Source organism: Phodopus roborovskii, unplaced genomic scaffold (assembly GCF_943737965.1).
Source record: "Phodopus roborovskii unplaced genomic scaffold, PHOROB, whole genome shotgun sequence".
Taxonomy (NCBI): Eukaryota; Metazoa; Chordata; class Mammalia; order Rodentia; family Cricetidae; genus Phodopus; species Phodopus roborovskii.
Window position 1 is genome coordinate 31,453,569 of NW_026126517.1, and position 21,309 is coordinate 31,474,877.

The window sequence follows — 21,309 nt, forward strand, 5'->3', positions numbered from 1 at the left end:
CCTCAGATGCTTAACAAGCATGTGGCAGGCTCCTTATCAAGACATTCTTCCAACAGGCTAAATGACATCATGCTCTTACTTCTGAGAACAAAACCAGTCCCCTTCCTCGTGGTCTTGCCGGGTGATAGAAAGGCCAGGAGTCACACCCTCTGCACCTGCCCCAGGGAGCAAGAGGCTGGGTCCAGCCAAGGTCCAGGCTCCAAAGCCATGGCTGCCCCCGACAGCAGGCTGGGAACTGCCCCCTCCCCAGTCTCCCTGCCCTGCCTCTCCATCTTTATCCCAGCTTCACTATGCACGCTCCTAGCTAAGCGTGCTAAGATGAAGACACTGAGCCCCACAACTTATGTGATGACATAGCTCATGAGGGCCTGAACAGAGAGCACTCATGAAAGCAGGCTTAAGCTCGGGTGCACTACCTGGTAACATCTGGAGCTAGCCTATGTGAGCAGGCCACCCCTGCCTGCCCTCTGCCCTCAGCCAGTCCTGACCTGTGGATCAACCCAGATTCCTCCATGGAACCCACCATCGTCAGCCTGGTGGTTTTCCCTGCAGAGAGCTCCCAGGGCTTTGCTTGGTCACTAGCTTTGGGACAGGGTACTCAGGCCTTTTGCTCCAGTTGCTCCCTTGGCCAAGCTAGCTCTCCCAGGGATCTTTTCCTGTTCTGTACCACTCCCCCTGTCCATGTGCCCCCACCTCCATAGGGAGAGCAACTGGCTTGCTTTCTTCTCTCTACCTGGCCTCTATTCACAGGAGGCAGGAAATCGAGACCACAATGCCCCTCTGCACACGCCTCCACCCAGGCCCTGGGCAGAACTGGCTCAGTGCACATTTGTGAGGAAAGCTATTTCTTGGTAGACACTTGGATAACGCTCTTTTCCCTCTGAACTCTAGGAGTTCCTATCTCTTGGGGGTGGTGATGAAAGGTTTAAGAGTAGTGGGATAGCCTGGAGCTAAGCGGTGAGCGCTGGTTATCAGATATAACTACTACTAGGGAGACGGAAACAATCTCACCTGAAACCAGTCAGCACCTGACAGGGAGGGCGATGCTTCCCCCAGTCTAAGACCTCCCCAACTGCCTGAAAGGTACCACAGAGCATCCCTAATACTAATATGACAGCATTCCTAATAATGCAACAGACACAGAAAGTGCAGGACACAAAAGTGTTTAATTCCTAGGAATTCACAAATCTGAGGTCAGCACACACCAGTGACATCATGTCATTGGGGAGGGTGGGTGTGGTAGTTTCCCAGACACAGGGGCAGAGCCCTTTGGAGCTACTGTTTATACAGCTTCACATTGGGAAAGTAGAAGGCAGGGGAGGCTTGGGGGGCTGGGGGGTTGGGGGGCGTACAGCCCAGCCTTGGTTTTAGTAAAAGATTGCATAGCTTGTTAAAACCCCAGTCTCTGTTTTTTGTTTTGTTTGGTTCTTTGCCCTTAGCCCTGGGTGACGGGGTGTCGGCCCAGCATATGGATAACCCAGCCCCACCCCTCCTGCTAGGTTCCCCCCCACCCCCAGGACACTGCTAGTTGAGAAAGGATTAGGCAGGAGAGGGGGTGGTTGAGAGGGCCCACAGGGGGACTGTTGATCTTGTGAGTGAACCACTGGGGGCCCTGGGAAGGGTCCTGCTTTTCACAACCTCATCGATGTTAAGTTTCCTTTTTTATTTGTTTTTTTGTTTGTTTGTTTGTTTTGTTTTGTTTTGTTTTTGCTGAAAGGGCCACAGGAAACGTCCATGGGTGAGGAGAACCCCAGAGGCTACAGCCCCTTTCCTGGAGTGCCTGGAAACCACACCTGCACAGACAGCAGCTCAGAGAGCAGACTTCTAGGCCCCTGCAGCCTTGGCAGTGTCCTCAGATTCGGATGTGGAAAGTGCTGGAAAGAGAAAGGGTAGAGAGGGTGAGAGGCTGTGGGCGGAGCAGAAGGCTCCACAGGGGAAAGCTAACTTAACCCAGTTGTTCCCTTATGGGAAGCTGCATAGAGGTAACTACAGGAGGCTCAGAAGGGGCAGGCGTCCAGTGTCCAGCCTCCAGAGTCTTGATCCTTCCCATGCTCCAAGCTCTTGATCCCTCTCAGGATTGAGTAGTCATATAAGAGCCAGTCATGCACCTGGGGAGCAGGGCTTCAAACTGCTACTTCAGGCCTGCATATATCATTGCCCATGGAGGTCTATGCATCCCAAGCCCAGGCCCTGGGGTAACAGCACCTGAGAAAATCAGGGGCCTTGGCGATCATGTCCTCAAAGTCAGCGAAGCCCAGCTTGCCATCGCCATCCAGGTCAGCTTCCTCAATGACTTTGTCACAGACAAGCACTACCTCATCCTCATCCAGCTCTGACTTAGTGAGTCGGGCCAGCGTCAGCTCTAAATCTTCTTTACAGATGAAATTGTCAGTGTTGAAGTCTGTGCGGTTGGAGGAGTGAATAGAGAAGGTCAGGACAGGGCTGAGTCTCTCCAGGGATCTGTCCTGGCCAGTGTTTCCCCTTCCTCCCAGCTAACCAAACTGATTTCTCCACCAGCCTCCGGAGCCCCCAGAGTATCTCTGTGAACTCAGACAAGAGTGGGGTCCTTGAAACCAACAGGCCTCACACACAAGGCCTATGTTAAACATACACAGACGACAAATTAACATTTGGGGAACCTACAAACCTCCACAATGATAGCACACACAGTCACAGCCCAAACAGTTCCAAATCTGAAGCACACTGAAAACTTCCTACTGATGCCAAATAGCCTTCCTAGCCTCACCCCAAGGTGCACTCCCAGAGCCAAGGAAGTCAGGACCCAGAGAGGCCAAGTGCCCCAGTCAAGTCAGAGATCCAGTCAGGATGGCACACTTTCTAAATGGTACCTCATCACCTCTGGTAGGCCTCCAGACACACATGACTAATTCCCACACATGTTATGTTGCACGTAATACTATGTACAACTTAATCTGTCAATTAAAAACAAAAACAGAAGTCAAGTCAAGAGATGCAGGATTCTCCTAGACCAGCAGTTCTCAACCTGTGGGCCATGACCCCTTTGGGGGTCACGTATCAGATATCCTGCTATCAGACATTTACATTATGATTCATAACAGTAGCAAAATTACAGTTATGAAGTAGCAATGAAATAATTTTATCGTTGGGGTCACCACAACATGAGGAACTATATAAAAGGGTCACAGTAGTGGGAAGGTTGAGAACCACTGCCCTAGAGAGAGACCAGAGCAGGGGCAGCCCTTGTACACAGAGTAAAGGGCAGTGCGGGGTCTCCTGGGCGGGCCAAGGGCACTAGCACTGTCCCCAGAGCACAGCACAGTGGTCCTGTGGGCCCGAGCCATGTGCAGGCTCGTCATGATCAGCTCTGTCTCGCCCTTCTTACCCTCTCAGCACAGCTGCCAGCTCTGTGCACACGGTGTCTCACGTGTCTCACACCTCTGATGCCTTCCCATAAAATACCTACTTGGCCTTCACGTTTCTTCAAGCATCACTGTCTAGACGCCCCTCCCACTGAATGGCTGCTGCCCACTAGGCTGGCATGGATGGTAGAGATGAAGACCAGAGCCAGTCTCCCTCATGCCTGAACTCTGAAGGGGAAGGGAAAGAGCTGGAGAGGACAAGGACCTCCCTGAGGTCACAACCCTGGCCAGAGTCAGACTTAGAGCAGAAGGAAGCCCTTCATTGTAACCTGAGCTGCTCACAGCAGGCCACACTGAGGCCTCCACAGTGAGCATGAAGCAGGGTTTATCTCTGCTCCTGAAGGGCCTGCAGAAGGGTCCATGGAAAAAGGAAAAAACAAAAGCCTGTGATCTGTCCAGTGGGCTGGACAGAATCCTAAGCCAATTTAACAGTAAGAATCTAAGACCGCCCCATGATTGCACTTTCTTCTTGTAGGGAAACAGCAGCCTTTCCCAGGGGCAGCACTGTGGGGTCCAAAACTGAGGAATAATAGGTGAAATTTTAGAAGCTACATATGGAGGGGCTTCTTTCTTATATGCAAACACAATGTGCTGTACCCTATGTCTAAACCAAAGTCCTTTGAAGTGATCACTACTTTGAGATCCACCAGCTTCGCAAAGGTGCAGGAAGGTCTGGGGTCTTTTCACCTGGTCAGTAAAAGTTCAAATCCCTCCTTGGGCTTCTGTGATTTGACTTTGCAAGGATTTGACCCAGGCACAGTGGGTGAGCTGTATGGTAGCCTCCATTTAGCTATGGGGAAATTCTGTGTGACCAGCGCCCTCTAGTGGCCAGTGCATCAGCAGGTTGGGGAATGGGAAGATCCTACCTCTGGCATGTGAGGGGGACTCTTGTGGATTTCCCTCCTTACCAGGCTCATCATGACATCCCAGACGGTCTCCTGTCTGGCCCCCAGATTTAGCCTGGCTTTTTCAAGTCCACAATTCAAAATTTCCCAGTGATCTTTCTAGAACACAACTGCCCTTCCCTGCCTGAACCCTGCAGTGTCCTAGCCCTGAGCACTATGTCCAGACTCCTCACAGCCTAGTTTATTTCTCTTTCCTCTCACTGATCCTTCCCACCACATCCCAAACCGTCCTCACCTTGTCAAGCCTTACTGCCCACTCGGTTGGGGTGTCTGTCCTCTAGTCTGCAGGGGACCGATCTCCCCTGGTCCTGTAGTCACTATTCTTCGCCCTAATGCCCACCCAGGGTGGGAGAGCCTTCCCTTTTTTCTCAAGATATATCTCAGGCACAATCTGCGCCTTTGAGGCAGGTGTTCTTCAAAGGCCAGCCTCAGTGTACCCAGCAATAACTGGATGGTCCAATGGCTCATATGGCCCTTCAGCACCACAGCTCCACCCTGTTGCCAGCCCCTGCTTACCATAGATCTTGAAGGCATAATTTGCCTTGAGCTCTCGGGGTGCTGACTCACAGAGCACAGAGAACATGTCCACGAAGTCATTGAAAGTGAGGTTCCCCTCACCATCCTCAGAGAAAGCCTCCACAATCCTCTCCTTGAAGGGGTTCTCCTGAAGATAAACACAGCCGTCACTGAGGTAGGTGTGGCAGGGACCTCAGCCCAGGCTGAGGGTACTCTGTGACAACCTGCGTGGCAGCCCCTAGAGCGAAGCAATAACCACAGCTACTTAATGGTTTATTGGAGGAGTTGCTGAATTAGAGCATGTAAGGGATGGATCTAGGACCTGACTCAATGCATGCTACACAGGAACACGGCAAACTCAGCAGAGCCTGCATGCTAACCGTCCCACTTTTCAGAGGCACACACACACAGGCTCCTTCCTCCACAAACTGGGCTGTGTCCCCAGCAAAACAAGACAGGAAGTCCAGGAAGTTCCCAGTTCAGGCTAATTCAGGCCAGACACGAGGGATGGAAGTAAGGCCCCAACATGTCAGATAACTGGACCAACAGAAGCAGCAAGAGGTGGCTCTGATGCCTCCAATCACATGGCCCATTTGTTCCCATTTCCAACACTGCCTCTATTCCTTCCAGAGATGCCAAATCATCCAGGGCCCACGTTCCTTCTATCACAGCAGCTCAGCCCAGATCAGCCTCAGAGGCCCAGCAACAAAGTTCCTATAGCGCCTCACATTCTCCATGACACTCGGCCTGGTCTCCCATTCCCTCAAGGACAGGCAATGCTTTCTAAGGCCAAACCTGTGCCTGTCGACTCTCAGGACAGAGTTGGGATGCAGGCCCAAGGGGATGCTATGTAGCTCTCTTACCCTACCTTGAGCCACACAACCCAAGCCTGCCAAGTCCCACAGCCCAGTGAAACTATGCCCATTGCGGTGGGAGTGTCCTTTCTATATTCCATGTGAAGAAGTCAAGAAACCTTCAATGTATAGGTGGCCTAAAGACCTGCACAATAGCCTCCCTGGGAGTTGGCTGAGCCTACCCCACATGGCCCAAATCCAAATGAACATCCTAGAAAGACTCCCAGAAAGTGTGAGCCTGGGTTGTGCCACTAGAGATGATCAAGAATCAATGACCAGACACAGAGATGAGAGAGAAATGATCTGAAAGAGCAGACCAAGGGCTGCCAAGTGCAGCCCAGGCTACCCCACATAGGGACGTGCAGACAGGCACGGGCAATGGCCCACAGTACACCTACCAAGCTCCACCCACTTCCAAAAGCCATTTATGCTAAGTGTATATTGGGAAACTGAGGCACAGTGAGTTTCAGAAGTCCACTTATGGAAACACATTCACAGCGGGTAGAGCTAGGCCTCGTCTGGATCTGGGCCTCTACTCCCTGCCCAGGTAAGGATTCCCCGAGCTCCAACCCCCGCCCCCAGCAGTGGCCTCTCACATACCCGGAGCTCCGGCATCTGTATGATGAGGCTCATGGGCACATGGACGATGGGACTCTTCCTGTAGTCCATTGGGACGAGGTTGGGGGCCAGCTCATAGAACCGTGCATGGAGTCTTCGAGAGAAACAGGAAAAACACTAGATCCCACCACCATTCCTGGGCCCCGGGGACCCAGTGCCTCCCTGCTAGGCTTGGAAAATACCAATAGGAAGCGGTCTGCTCTGCCCACAGTGGGAATAGCTTGGAGAGGAAACAGACCTTGTGCTGGTGACCCAGCTGTGCCCATGTCCTCCTTGTTTCCAACACATGAACCACCACCACTACATTCTACCACTGCTACTATAGTACCCTATAGTAGTGCTTCCTCCCCGCTCCTCAGCTGGGCAACTATCTCCTACCTCCCTCTTTCTCTGCCTCTCCCCACCACCTCTCCCCTCCTCTCCCACTCCCCCACTTGACCTGATTTAGTCCCTCTTAAGTCTCTTATGCTGTGCTGGCAAGATGGCTCATCAGATAAAGGCACTGTCAACAGACATGGTAGGAAGAGAGAACCAACCCACCAATCCCCACAAGCTGTCCTATGACCTCTACATGCACAGTCTCTCTCTCTTTCTCTCTCTCTCTCTCTCACACACACACACACATACACACACAAAATATTTTTTTTCTAAAAGGAGTTTTTTTATGTTCCAGGCACTGTGCTTGGCATAAGTCACCTTAATCACCTGCTCATCACTGTGCGGGCGACACATTATGACCTCAGTTGGCAGCTACAGACAAGCAAGAACTTTAAAGTCCATGGCTGGGCCTAGGACTGAGAAGTCCAGGGCATAAGCACAACCACTCCTCTGCCTACCACAGCTAGGGGTCCTCCGGAGCTCCAGCCTAGTTCTTGTCTTCAAAGCCGTTGCTAAGAATGCTCAGCAGCCATCACGTCCTCCAGGAGACCCTATGTATGGATCCTTACACCTTTCCTCCAGCTGGGGCCATCAGGATCAAGCCTTCCCATTGAGCCAAGCCATGCTGGATGACGGCTCAGGTCCAGAACTCCCACCCCACACCCCTGTCTTGTACTCAGGAGACTGTGCCCACCTCAGTAAGCAGCGTATTACCTCCAGGATATGAGACCTCCTGATCCCATGCCACTTGGACGTTCCCCCATCATCCTGTCCTCTTTCGTCCTGTGTCCCTTGTCCTTACATCCTGGAGGTCATCCCTCCATTCCAAGACAGGTTCAAACTACACTCATATGCAATTGCACCGTGATGCATTGGTGCATGGGCAGATGTAGAAGCACACTGGTCAAGGGCCAAGGCAGGCAATTTGCCCAAGATGAGGCCCCAGACTGGCACAGACTGGATCATGCATGATCTTGCATCTCCTAGGCTGGACCTGTCCTTCTACCTCAAAATTGATCAGACCAGGTCCTGGTAGTGACCTAAGCCTTCCAGGTCCTCCCTTAGTAAGTCCCAACATTCATCTGAGTTCTGTCTGGCTCCTGGTGTGTAAGAGCATTTGGCTGCTTCCTCAGTACACATGGATAATGGCTGAAGCTGCCATCTATCAAGTTTTCTGTCTCTGGACTAGAGCTGTGTAGGTGTCCTGCTCACTTTAATTCCCAGATACCCCGACAAGTGGGTATTAGCCTCCCGCCTTTCAGATGGGAAAACTGAAGACCATGATTAAGTGCCTATCAGCACTTACACAGTGAACAAGCAGTGAAGATGAGATTTGAACCCAGGACTGACACACACACACACACACACACACACACGCACGCACGCACGCACGCACGCACGCACGCACACACGCACACATGTGAGGCATGTCAAGCCACCCTGGAAAACATTGAATCTCCTAGAGCAAAGCATGTCCTGGATAAGCAAATGATAAACACGATGCCATAAGCTCACTCTCCAGGGACACATCTCCACAAAGGACCTGAGGTCACAGGGACAGAGCAGAAGGGGAAACCCCTAGAATCCTGTCACCAGACACCAGGGTGAGTAGATCAAAGCTGTCACTCTCCACAAGCACACGCTCAGGTTGTCCCTGCTATCTCCTGCATCGAGGGGTATTGCCCTTCTTTTTATAACAGTTCTTGTACCAAAATTTACATTTTGCAACCCATGTGCGTTTTGGAGGAGGCAGGGGTTGATGGGATCTAACTACATAGCCAGGTCTTGCAAACCTTCTGCTTCAGCAAGCTGCAACCACCACATGAGACTGCAGGCCCATGTCACCATTCTTGGCTAATCCTTCGCCCTTAACGGGCCCATTGTGTTTCTGATGATTACATGTTGGACTAGATCTTAAAGTCTACTCCCTCCGCCTATGCTATGGCTGATGCAGGGTACCTCTGGGAATTCACTTATGCCCCAAAGTCGTGCGGATTACTGCAGCAGGAGCTACGAGCCAGGCTAAGGTTGGAACTGTACCTAACCCACTCACTAGTGAGGTGACCTTGGGTAAATGGAGTAACCACAGAGCATGATATTCAGTCAGAAGTGGGAACCAGTCTTATCTTTTTTCCCCACTTGTGAGGATTTAGCAGGACAATGTTCATAGATCACAGCACACTAAGGGCCAATTGAGTAAAGTCAGTAAAGGACCCAAGTTCAATCCCCAGAACTTAAATTTTAAACAAAGAAAGAAAGAGAAGAAAGGAAGGAAGGAAGGAAGGAAGGAAGGAAGGAAGGAAGGAAGGAAGGAAGGGGAAGGAAAAAAAAGAAAACAGAAAAGGTCTGGGGCTGGAGAGATGGCTCAGAGGCTAAGAGCACTAGCTGCTCTGCCAGAGGTCCTGAGTTCAATTCCCAGCAACAACATGGTGGCTCATAACTATCCATAATGAGATCCAGTGCCCTCTTCTGGCCTGAAGGCATACATGCAGGCAGAACACTGTATACATAATAAATAAATAAATCTTTAAAAAAAGTAAAGGTCAGGCACAGTGACAAAAACAAAAAACAAAAAAAAAAAAAAAAAACAAAAAAACATTGGGTTTTTTTTTTTTAGAAAATCTTAACATTTTATTTATTTAAATTTTTAAAGATTTATTTTCTTACATGTATGAGCATTTTGCCTGCATTTATGTCTATGGATCACATACACACTTAGGGACAGTTGTGAGCCACCATGGGGGTACTGGAAACTGAAGTTAGGTCTTCTATCAGAATAGCGAGTGGTCTTAACCTCTGAGGCATCTCTCCATCCCTGGCATGTACACTTTTAATCCCAGTGCTAGAAAGTAGGAGACAGGCAGATCGTTGAGGACTGGCCAGCCACTTGGTAAGTTCAGGCCAATGAGAAACTCTGTCTCAAAACAAAGGTGGATGTGTTTGAAGAATAATGCCCGAGGTTGTTTCTGGCCTCCACTGCATGCACAAACAGATGCACCCACACATACATGTGCACCAGTGCAGCTGGGCAGTGGTGGCACACAACTTTAATGCCAGTACTCAGGAGGCAGAGGCAGGCGGATCTCTGAATTTGAGGTTGGGCTGGTCTACAGAGTAAGTTCCAGTAAGTAGCCAGGACTACACAGAGAAATTCTGTCTAAGAAAACAAACAGACAAACAAAAATCATGTGCACCCATGTACACATAAGTACACACATATACATAAACCACCTAGAGTCAAACTGTAGCTATTTCTACTCTCTTGTTTGCCTGCTGGGACTCCCCAGAAGAGGTGAGCGTGGGACCAGGCTTGGGTACTCCCAAAGAGTGGGGATGCATTTCCTAAAATGAAAAGCCAGGTTCTGCCGGGGTATACAGATCTGTTCTGAAACAAGAACTAGGGGCTAGAGAGATGACTCTGAGGTCAAGAGGATGTATTACTCTTTCGCAGGATCTGAGTTAAGCGTTCCAGTGCGGACTTGAGGCAACTCATAACCACCTGTGGCTTCAGCTCCGGGATCTGACACCTCTCGCCTCTTCAGGCATACACACATGGCATGTACTCTCTTTCTCTCACACACACATATACATAATTAAAAACTAAAATAAATTGGGGCTGGAGAGATGGCTTGGCAGTTAAGAGCACTTGTTGTTTTTGCAGAGCACCTGAATTCAGTTTGCAGCATAACTACCCGTGATTCCAGCTCCAGGGATCCAAAACCCTCCTCTGATGTCTGTAGGCACTGGCAGGCATGTTGTACACACACATACACGCAGGCAAAACACTCAACGCACATGAAATAAATCTTTTAAAATATTTAAAAAAATAAAGGTAAAATAACCACAATAATGATGGAAAATTTTAAGGAAGTCCACAGAGAATTTGAAAGTCTAAATCTCTGTGGGAGGAAAATCACCAAAAGAAAGGAAGGAAGGAAGGAGGGAGAGAGGGAAGGAAGGAAGGAAGTGGGGGGGGGGGGGAAGAGAGAAAGGAAGGGAGGAAGGAAGGAAGAAAAAAAGAAAGAAAGAGAAAGGCTTACATCTCTGTCACCTCTTCCCCCAATAAAAGGCCCCATCATAACAGCCAGGACCAGAAATGACAACTGTGCTACTCTAACTGCGTGAAACCAAATGTGAAAGCCACCTGGGTGATTTTACGAAGTCAATGGAGCCCTCCCTACCAGTAAGGAGGCTGAAGCAGGAGGACGATTACAAGCTCCAGGCCCACCTGAGTTATAATAATAATAATAATAATAATAATAATAATAATAATAATAATAATAAAGGGGGAGAGAGAGAAGAGGAAGAGACAGATCAGGAGAGGGGAGGCAAAGCCAACCCCTCATTCTAGAACCCAAAAGAAAGCAGTCCGAATGGAGCAATGGCACCTACAAAAGTTCAAAACCAGCCAACCCTACATAGCAAGACTGTCTTAAATTCCTGCCTCCTGCCCTGGCCCCAAAAAGAACAAAAATAAGTAGACATTGGTGCCAGACTCAGACGAGAGTGGAGTCCAAATATTAATGAGACGTAACCTTTGATACAAAGCACTGGAAGTTATGGGGGGGAAAGATAGGTTCTTTTGAAAAGTCAGAAATTGATAGCCCACATGAATGCTTGTCTCTCACATGGGGTTTTAAATATATTAAATTTTTAGAAAAGAAAGAATTAAATTAAATTTTCAAATTTATTTGCCAGCATTTACAAATTGAAAGATGTGTACACTGTACATCTGTTTGCCGATCCTGCTGGGGCTGGGAGCAGCTAGTTCTTCAGAAATGATCCAGGGACCGGCCCACTTCCTCTACTCAGGGTGCAGGCTGGCCCCTGCAGGCAGTTAAGTTTCAGACTCCTCATGTATAATAGAAAAAATAAAATAAAAAGTAATTAAAACAGATTACACAAATGTTTAAAAGGTTAAGAAAATAAACAATAAAGCAGTTACTTGGCAGACCCCTTGGGCTACCCACGGGCAGGCTTGTCTTTGACTGGGGGGACAAGGACTCCTGTCCACTTGCTCAGGAACAAAGGACTGAGGACAAGGGGAGGGCTAAGCTCTGACCCACAGGAGTCATGGAGGCTGAAAGTGGGGTGGGCTGTGGCCCACCTCAGTGCTGGGATGGCAGGGCTGTGGCTAGGCCCTAAGGGGCTCTACTGGGGTTGTTGGTAGAGGGAGCAGTTGAGCTGAGCGTGGGATGGTGGTTATCTGGGATCTAAAGCACTGACAGAAGAGCCTCCTGCTCAAGTTTCCTCCCTGCCATCTGGTCAGTACGCAGGGTTCAGCTTACCAAGGAAACAGGCAGCCTGGGGTGGAGGAGGAGCTGCATCAAAGCAGGCAGGCCAGTGGAGCCAGGGTCTGGGTGGTCTCTGCTCCTCGTCCTCTCTAAGCCTCATGGGATGTGAGCAGTGGGGAGGGAGGAGCTGGCAGGGCTGTGGGGTCAGTGACATGGAGGTGACAAGGCAGACAGCAGCTCAGGCAGGGTGTCCAGCTGCCTGGGAGGTTCCTTTGCCCATGAGGGGACATGACATTTGCTCCTTTCTTTAGTGTGGAGATAAAAAAGCCAGGGTTGTGGGGAGTAGGGAAACTTTGCCCAAGAGCCCTTCATTTGCCAATGAGCCAGAGACACCCCAGCAGACCAGCTCTTATGCCACTCTTCCCCAACGCCTTGCTATTCTCTACTGGATTAGCACTGTAGGGGTGAGAAGGCAATGCAGGCCTGTGTCTTTGTCTCGGCATTTTGCCAGCCTGGACCATCCTCCTGTGACCGCTCCTTCCCTTACCACACTTCTTACACACTCACTGCTGGCTAACAGGCACCATGCCCAGGAGCCAGGCCCAGGTAGGCCTGAATTCTCCAGGTAGCTAGCTACTGAGTCTACGAACCTACAGAGCTTTGGCTGGCTTTAAGAGCACTGTAAGAGCTGGGGTGGGAGCACACATAAATAAATGGAGGGTTAATACAGTAAAGACTGAAAAGAGCCCCAGAATCTCTCACAGAGGACGCATCACTTAGGATAGGCTAGTCCCAGTGGTCAGGTGGCACGCCTTTGATCACTGCCCCTTGATAGTGGTACCATCACCCCCCAGAAAATGAGGTTCCAGAGGGTCAAACCTCAATGAGGCCACAGAACTCCAGTGCTGTGCAGGTAAGAGGACATGCCAGCCTGAGACCAAGTATGGGGGAGCTCTGACCACCCCCCAAGAAGTGAAAATAGGGCATCCTCTGCCCACCTAAGTAACAAGACAGAATGGCGAGGTGGGAGAGGAACACGCCACACAGAGTGGTCAGGGTAGTGACAAACGACAGCACAGCTCTCTGGGGAGGCTGCACCAGGCTATAGACCCAGCCGGAGCATCGATCTCCAGGGAAACTGATCCCGAGACTTTGCTGGCTTTTAATGACACTGGATAGCCTAGGTAGATGGGGCCAGCAAGAGCTGCAGGTTTCCTAGCGTCCTGTAATGCCTGCTCACTGGGCTAAGACTACCAGCACTGCCATGGGGACTGTCCTGGAGACCCTGGTAAACAGCTCAGGGGTGATGGACATGTCTTTAGCTTCTGGACATCCCAGGAGTGACAGACATTGAGGCCAAAGGAGTAATAGAGTCCCTAGCTTAAAAGACAGGGGTCCCTATGGAAGCAGGCCCCAAAATGAAAAAAATAAAAAATAAATAAATAAATAAATAAATAAATAAATAAATAAATAAAGCCACGGTCCTGGAATTAGAAGGCCACATCTCTAGATCCTGGCTTTGTGACTTGGGCCAAGTTTGAAAGTCACATGGTGAATGTGTTTAGCAGGATTTTCGTGTTACAAAGTCCCAGTGAGGACTGAATGAGACTGTGCCTCAAACCCTTTACCTCAGAGTCAGAATGTAGTAGGCGGCCCATTCCCTGAAGAGGGACAAGTGTCCAGGAAGCAGTGACACCTTCTTCATTCTATACTGTCACTCTGATTCGTGGCTGAGGCCCACCTGAACTCAGGTCCCACAGTCTTCCTCAGCTCCAGTCCAGCCAAGCCCCATGTGGGCAGCCCCCAGTCCCACCCCTACCACAGCCCCACCCCTATCCAGAGAGGTAGATGAGAGGCCACACTTACTTGAGGATGTCCTTCTTATTGAAGAAAGTGCAGTCCTGTGGAGGAAAAACACACATGGTAGACCCCATCCAACAGCCCTGGACTATGCCTCCTACCCCTTCCCTGTCCTCCCCAGGACAGCCAATTCTAGTAGGTCCAGAAGATGCCTCAGGGGCTTTTGATCCACCTCTGTGCCACCACCAACTGGGCCTAGGATAGAAAAGGTGGGGTAGGGCTGGGTGGCACATTTGGTGGTGCCTGGCAAAGAGGAGCATGGAGTCACAGGTGACCACAGTAGATTTGTCGGTCAGAGGGTTACACTGTGGGTGAGCAGGAAGGTAGCTAAGAGACAATTCTAGAGACCACTCAAGAGCGGATCAGCAGGATGTGTTGGCACACCACCATAGGCACTGAGAACAGGGCCTCGTGTGGCTAGGCAGTATAGAGTGAATATCCTGGGTCACCATGAGCAGCAGTCCTGAGTTTGGAGGTTTACAGTTCCGCATAGATGATGTGTGGCCTTAGGCTGAAGGAACAAGGGATATCACACCGAGGAGACACACATTAGAGAGTTGGAGGCCCTGAGGTGTGAGAGGTAGACCCTAGAAGGGGGGATGGAACAGTAGCATCTGGACTCGTTTTAAGGACCTGTCTATCTGGAGAGCCGTACATGACAGTTACTATGCCAGGCCTAGAAGAGAGGAAATGAATGTGATCCAATAGGACTTAAGATGCCCACCAACGCAGGGCTTTTTCATTTATCTCCTGCTATCCGGCTCCTCGGCCTCGGCCCACTATTGTAGCATGAAGGAAGAAGGCCTCGGGCTCAGCAGAGCCCACAGGGCCTCCTGGGGCCTTATGCTAAGCAGAGCTGTACTGATGAGGGGGTGAATGGACACAGCCCAGGCGTACCGACAGCTAGGCTGGCTCTGTAAGACCTGGAGCTGCTAGACACCAGGCCAGCTGGATTGTACCCTGAGGTGGACCAAAGAGGATGCTCACACTATGTGTACAACAGCTGGGGTTTTCCTTGATGCCTCTGTATAGGCAAAAAGGAAGGTGGGTGGAATTTCCAGGCTCCCTTGAAGCCCAGGCTTACTATGCCACCTGCTGTCTCCCAGGAGACAGATGAGGGACTCTATGCTGCAGTGCCCATGTTGGAAACTCGGGGACTTCCCTTGGAGGGCTCAACCTTGCTTTTGGTAATGGCCCCTCTGTAAGAGTCAAGAAAGGCTCAGGCTGGGAAGCAGCAGTCTCCACCCAGCGCAGACAGAAAACTCCCTGTCTAGCAGGACTTAACTCAGGCAGGTTGGGGGCTTATGGGCTGGTTCCTCAGCTGTTCTCAGAGACCAAGAGCACGCAGCACAGCTTCCCTGAGCCTTCAGGAACAGATTCCCTATCTAGAGGACTAGCTCTGCCATCTGAAAGGACCAGACCTCTGCTAACTAACCTGAAGGGGCGTCACAGAACTGGGATAGATAAGGGGGAGGGGGCCCTGGCCCCAGTCTCTGCTCCTCCTACATATACCCCAACTTAGAACGAAACTATACAAGACCCCTGAAGAGTACTGCTGCAAAAGGTTTCCCACATATCCTGGCCACTTTGGCACAACTAGATTCGTCTTCCTGGCACTGATCTTTAAGAAACGGTGCCCAAGCCATAGCAGCAGCCTCCTGAGAATGTGAGTGATAAAAGCAAAATAAAGCAAAACAAACAAACAAATGAGGGTGGTAATGTGTGCTTTAAAAACTCTCCCAGTGATGCTGATCCTACCAGCAAGAGAACTCTTTCACCACAATAGCCACCTGGGAGCAGTTTCAAATACCTGGACCTCAACACCCTTCAGACCAATAAAATGGTCCCGGGGTCCCCCCAGGTATTGGTGAACTTCAAAGCCACTCAGTCCTTCCTTCCAAACAGGCCTGTAATCCCAACTACTTAGAAGCTAAAGAAGGAGGAAAAAAGTTCAAGACCAGCCTAGGACAACTTAGTGAGATAATGTCTAAATGTGTTAAAAAATGAACAGAGGACTAGAGGTGGGGGTATAGAGCAATGATAGAGTGCCTAGCATACAGAAAGCCTTAGGTTTAATCCCCCCAGGCTGAGAACCACCTCACAGCCAGTACACAGATACCAGGTACCTTGCATGAGGGACTCTAAATTGCCGATTTCATCTCATCTTCAGCGCTACCTTGGAACATTAGCTACCTATTTTACAGATGTGAAAACTGTGTCCTGGAGGCCTAGGCTGGGATAACTGGAGTCAGGATTCTGGAAGCATTGAACAGGCCAGGCTGGGATCTCCTAGCTACTAGTAGAAGTTTGGAGGTCATTTCCATCGAGACTCAGTTCTTCCAAAGGGATGTGCTACCTATTCCCCCTCCTGTCCAGCACTTCCAGCCCCTTCCTCTCCCTCTCTACTCAAGAGCTGTCTGGCATCTGCTTCCTAGCTACCTGGCCTGCCCACAGCATGGTCAAGAGCCAAGTCGCTATCTGTTCCATCTGAAGGAGAGGTGGCTCCTCTCTGGCTCTGCCAGCCCAGCCTACTACTGACACCACCATTCGCCATGCAGCTGGAGGTCAGGATCCAGAATGACCTTAGCTGATCCCCATGACAGCCCTGTGACATCAGCCTAGCTGGATTAGTAAGGATTCCCACTATAGAAGTGGGAACTTGGGCCCAGAAGAGAATACCAACCTGTTAACTCCCACAGTGGCAACTGCCCAACTACAGCTTTAGAATCCCACATGGAGATCTTTGCCACTCTTAGAACTCTATGTTATGTTTGTGTTTGTTTACTCTTTCCTGCTTCCCTCCCTCCCTCCCTTCCTCCCTTCCTCATGCCTCTTATTTGCCTAGACAAGGATTCAGGGGGAAAGAGGAGTGCAGACAGCAATGTTACCCAGGAGGAACCATTCAGTGGCCAGAGGAAGGCCTGGAGAGGTATCTGTGTCATAGGCCCATGAGTACTCCCAGGTGAATAGACCAGGGTGAGATCAAGGATGCTTTCCTGAAGATGTGAGGCCTAGACAGACTGATGATGAGAGGCTAAGACAATACCATCAGCTTGACTAGAAGCCCCGCAAAGTGCCTGGGGACTCAAGTAAGAAATGAGGCTGGAGAGCAGCTGAATCCAGACCAGGCTAGGCTGAGCCCTGCTCAGACTCAGTTCAGTCATCCTAAAGTCACTAGAATTACCTGGAGAGAAGACAGCTGCACCTGTGTTTTAGAAAGCTCCCTGCTAGAGCTGGGCATAGTGTTTATGCTCATACATTCATCCAGGTCCAATGGACGGTTTTGTAGGACTTCCTATAGGGGTCTGGCTAGTACATACTCAATCCAACTCTTTGTCCATAATTTTCATAGTGAGGGAGGCATATGCTGTCTCTTGAAAGAACTATGAAGGAAGGAGGGAAAAGGAAGTGGGGGATAACGGAAAGAGGGAAAGAAGAAAAGAGGTACAAAAGAAAGACTACAAGGATTGTGGCTGGAGTCAAGGACCAAAGGTGGGGAAGGAAGCTTCAGTTAGACCTCTGCCCCCAGGAGGCTTGGGAGGGCTGGCCAGCGTCTAGTTCTTGGGTGGGAGGAGGGGATCTCAAGGTGCGATGCAAAGTAGGCTGAGTCATAGGGCTTGTTCTTAATTGAAAACACTGGCTGAAGGACAGCAAAGAGCTAGAGGGCTGGAGGCGTGCAGTGGGTTCTGGGGAGGGCAGTGGGCCCATGTGTGTTGCAGGGAGGGTGGGTATGCCACACATATAAGTGGCCTGGGCAGTAGCCTAAACTCTGGGAATCGGTGGCATCTGAAGACCAGAGAATGGCACATCTTGCCTGGGAAAGGGAAGTTCCAGGAAACCCAGGGTTACTTGGAGGAGGGAATACAACCCTACTGCCCCCATCCAGCCCTGGTCAGCTATGCTAGAGAGCCAGAGGGAAGGAGATGTGGGGCTCTCGTGTTTCATGGCTCTCACTTCTCTGGCAGGGTCTAGCTGGGCCCTGGCAAAGGATCTGAGCTCAGCACTGGACTGGGTTTGACTACTAACCCAATGAGTGGGGATGCAGGCTCCCCACTGTCACCAGGCCACCCTTGTCTTCTGGGTTTGGGCTGCTTGCCTGCATCTACCTTCACCTAGAACGCCTCGTTTCCTAAGGGCCTGTGCAAGCTCTGCCTTGTTTCTGAACCTTCTAGTCCAAGCAAGAGCACCCTTCCTCCTATTCGCCCTCCCCTGTCCACTAGGGCTCTTCTTAAGTGCATATTCTATCACTTGGGTCACACTGGAGGTAAGGTCTTCTTGCTAATTGAATATTCATGACGATCACAGACATCTAATGTAGGGACACCCATGAGGAAACAGTCCTACCCAATCTGTTTAGAGGAGACAGAAGAGATTTCACAGGGGGGCCTTGAAAGAGAGGCACTACTTAGAGACATGAGAAGGGCATCCCACGCCGTGGAAAATGCCTGGACCTGGCCAGTGGGGAAACTGACTAAGGCAGATGGAGTACAGGGTTCAGGATGTAGACACCTGGGGAGACTACCGCAGGTATCTGGGCAAGACTCTGGGCCAGCCAGGGAATAAGCTTTCCTCCTACACCAAAAGAAAATTTTCCACATGGCTGGGGGCTTCGGGGTCACTGATATGAATAGCTAGCTCTGAACCCGGAAGAATCTGGGGTGAGAGTGGCTACTGGGAGCACAAAGAAAGTTGAGAGATTCCTTCCTCCAGTTATTTCCATGCTACAGCCATAGAGAAACCTCAACAGATAAACAACACACCCCAACCTGTAACTGCATTTGGGGCCTCTTGTCCTTCCCCTACGCTAAGACCTTTCTGGCATGGGGGTCATGCCCAGTGGGCTGGGAGGAATAGCCAGGGTTCAGCCTGAGAGGGCAGGAAAGAAGGTTAATGAGGGAAAGAAGGGAGGTGAGGCGCATCCGACAGACTCCTCTAATTGGAATGCTCTTATTCCCCGGCCTGGGAAACTTGAGGCTCATCTAGGGGAAGTCATCCACCCAAGGCGACGCTGCGCGCTGAAGGCAGCGGCACGGTTTGAACCTCAATGACTCCGCTTTCGCGAGGCCTCTGCAAAGGACAGAGGGAAGGACTACAGGGGCCGCGGCGCCGGGGTTCACCTGGTAGTTGTCCAGCTGCTCTTCGGTGAAGATGGTCTGCTTGTTCCCCATGGTGGCCGCGGCGTCTTCTCTCGCCCTTTTGAGCGCAGCTTCCCATCGGAGGCTTCAGGAGCCCCGAGCCCGGCGCTGGCGGCCCTTGCCAGCCTGGCGGCGGGCAGCGACGCCAGCCTAGCCTGGCCGGCTGGGCTCCGGCCAGCTCTTCAGTGGGAGGGACAAGGGCGGGGCCTGGGCGGGGCCTAGGCGGGGCGGCCCCAAGGCTAGGGCGGGGTCAGAGGCGGGCCTGGGGAAGGGGCGGTACCATAGGTGAGCCTGTGGCGGGGGCGCGCCTGAGAGGAAGGAGGCGGAGCCTTAAGGCCAGTCTAGACTGAGCTGGGAGGTGACTTCTCCCAAGGGACAGAAGCTATCTCAGTCTATGCTACTGCAGCTGCAGGGCACGAGGATGGCCAAGAGGTGGCCTTGGAGGGCCGCCTGACTCTTGGCCACTCTCTAAGCCTCCCGTCCTACCCAGTACTTCTGACCTGCAGTCAGTAGTGCCTGAGGACGGTGTGGACAAGAAAATCCCGTGGAATAGTGTGATAGAACTGGTACAGTTTGAGGCGGTATGTGGTCCTAGATTGGCAACAAGAGTGTTATTGAGCTTAGTGAGGTCACAACCTACTTCCCAAATCAGATCCATCCTCAATGAACCAATTGGAAGAACCAAATTAAAAGTTGAAAGCAGAAAAAGTAATTTTTTTTTTCAATGTGGACACATTGGGAATAGGGACAAAGAGGTCCAGGGAACCCAAGCCTGACTTTGGAATACTAAACTGAGATCAAAAATTAAATAGAAGGCCAAGGTTATGCACATTTAAGCAGTACTGGTCAAAGTATGGTCCTGCCTATCCCCACTGACCCAACATTGTTTTAAATCTCTTTCCAGGAGTCAGAGGTAAGTAGATGGCTGTGAGTTCAAGTCCAGCCTGGTCTACATAGTGAGTTCTAAGCTAGCCAGGTCTACCCAAAGACACATTAACTGAAAAAGCCAATAACAGAAAAAGAAAAATAGAAATCCCATTCCAGGACACAAGTTCCCCCTCTTGCCAGTGCATTTTCCTTCTCCCAAGATGAGATTTCTGTGAAATTTCCATGTCTTTGGGGTCCATTGTTTCAACAGTCTGATAGTCAGATTTGAGACACAAGTGTCTCTGTAGAATGTCTTCATTTCTGCCAGGCTGGTCACGGAAGGACCTGCTTCTGCCACCTTCGTTGATGATGCAAGCCCTTCTCCTTTGCCAGCCCATTTGCAGAGGAATGGGTCTGAGACACTGACCTCTTGGAGGTGAGTGCTTGCCAAATATTCAGGAGACCTTGGGTTCCATCCCCAGCAGGAGAAAGAAGGATGTGTTAGGGTGGGGGAGTGTAAAGGCTTCAAGTCTGGCAAGCCCCTGGCATTTGACCCAGAGTATGAAAGGTCTCTCAGGACCTCTGGATTCCTCAGGGAGGAGGTCAGAGTTTGCCTGGCTTTCTTTGCTACTTGAGAAAATTCAAAGGACTTACTACATCCTGAAAAGTGTGACAAAGACCTTTATGTTTTCCTGGGATTTTAATTAAATTCATTATAAGAGGAAAAAAAATCTTAGTGTCTCAGTCTGAGCCTGAACACTAATTTGGCATAAAAGAGATTTAGGTCAGACAAACATACAGATTTATTGACTGTACAATCAACTGGATATGGGACCCAGAAACAAAGCCAGGTGGTGCACCCCTTTAATCCCACCACCCAGGAGGCAAAGGCAGGTGGATCTGTGAGTTCAAGGCCAGCCTAGTTTACAGGGAGAGTTCCAAGACAGCCAGAGCCACATAGTGAAACCTTGTCTCAAAACACCAAATAAATAAATAAATAAATAAAAGAACTAAAGGCCCAAAGGTGCTACGGGGTCTATAATCCCAGCTACTTAGAAGGCTGAGGCAGGAGGCTGACAGATTCCAAGTCTCTGAGTGCAAGGTCAACTTGAACAATTTAGGAAGATCCTGTCTCAGATTTTAAAAAGAGGACCAAGGTGTCATTTGAGGATCATGTGGGCAATCCCAGCACTAAAGAGGCAGAAGCAGGATTACTATGAGTTCATAGCCAGCCTGGTCTACATAGTGAGTTCTAGGGCTGCCAGGGCTATATATTGAGATGCTGTCTGAAAAAAATAAATTAAAAAAAAATCAACCAAACAACAGCAAAAAGAAAAGAAGATAAGAAAAAAGTGGGAAATATAACTCTGGTAGAGTACTTACGTAGCACATACAAAGCTATTCAGCCCTATTGCTACAAGTAGAATAAACACAAGTTCTCTTTTAGAGCATCCTTATCATTTGAAATCTAGGCTACATACATCTATTTTGACTCAATAAGCACTATTGTATATGATGTATTTGTGCATCAGATACCCGAT

The 21,309-nt window shown here is 50.2% G+C and overlaps 1 protein-coding gene across 1 annotated transcript; it reads right to left on the bottom strand.

Moving 5' to 3' along the window:
• Window positions 1-1,712: 1,712 nt before the first annotated feature.
• Window positions 1,713-19,085, bottom strand: Cib2 (calcium and integrin binding family member 2). Its single transcript, XM_051197492.1, has 6 exons — window positions 18,884-19,085; window positions 13,773-13,807; window positions 6,277-6,388; window positions 4,823-4,970; window positions 2,206-2,401; window positions 1,713-1,874 (listed from the first exon to the last, which is right to left on the bottom strand). The coding sequence occupies exons 1-6, from the start codon at window positions 18,932-18,934 to the stop codon at window positions 1,853-1,855; spliced, it is 564 nt and encodes a 187-aa protein (XP_051053449.1). The 5' UTR covers window positions 18,935-19,085; the 3' UTR covers window positions 1,713-1,852.
• Window positions 19,086-21,309: the final 2,224 nt, after the last annotated feature.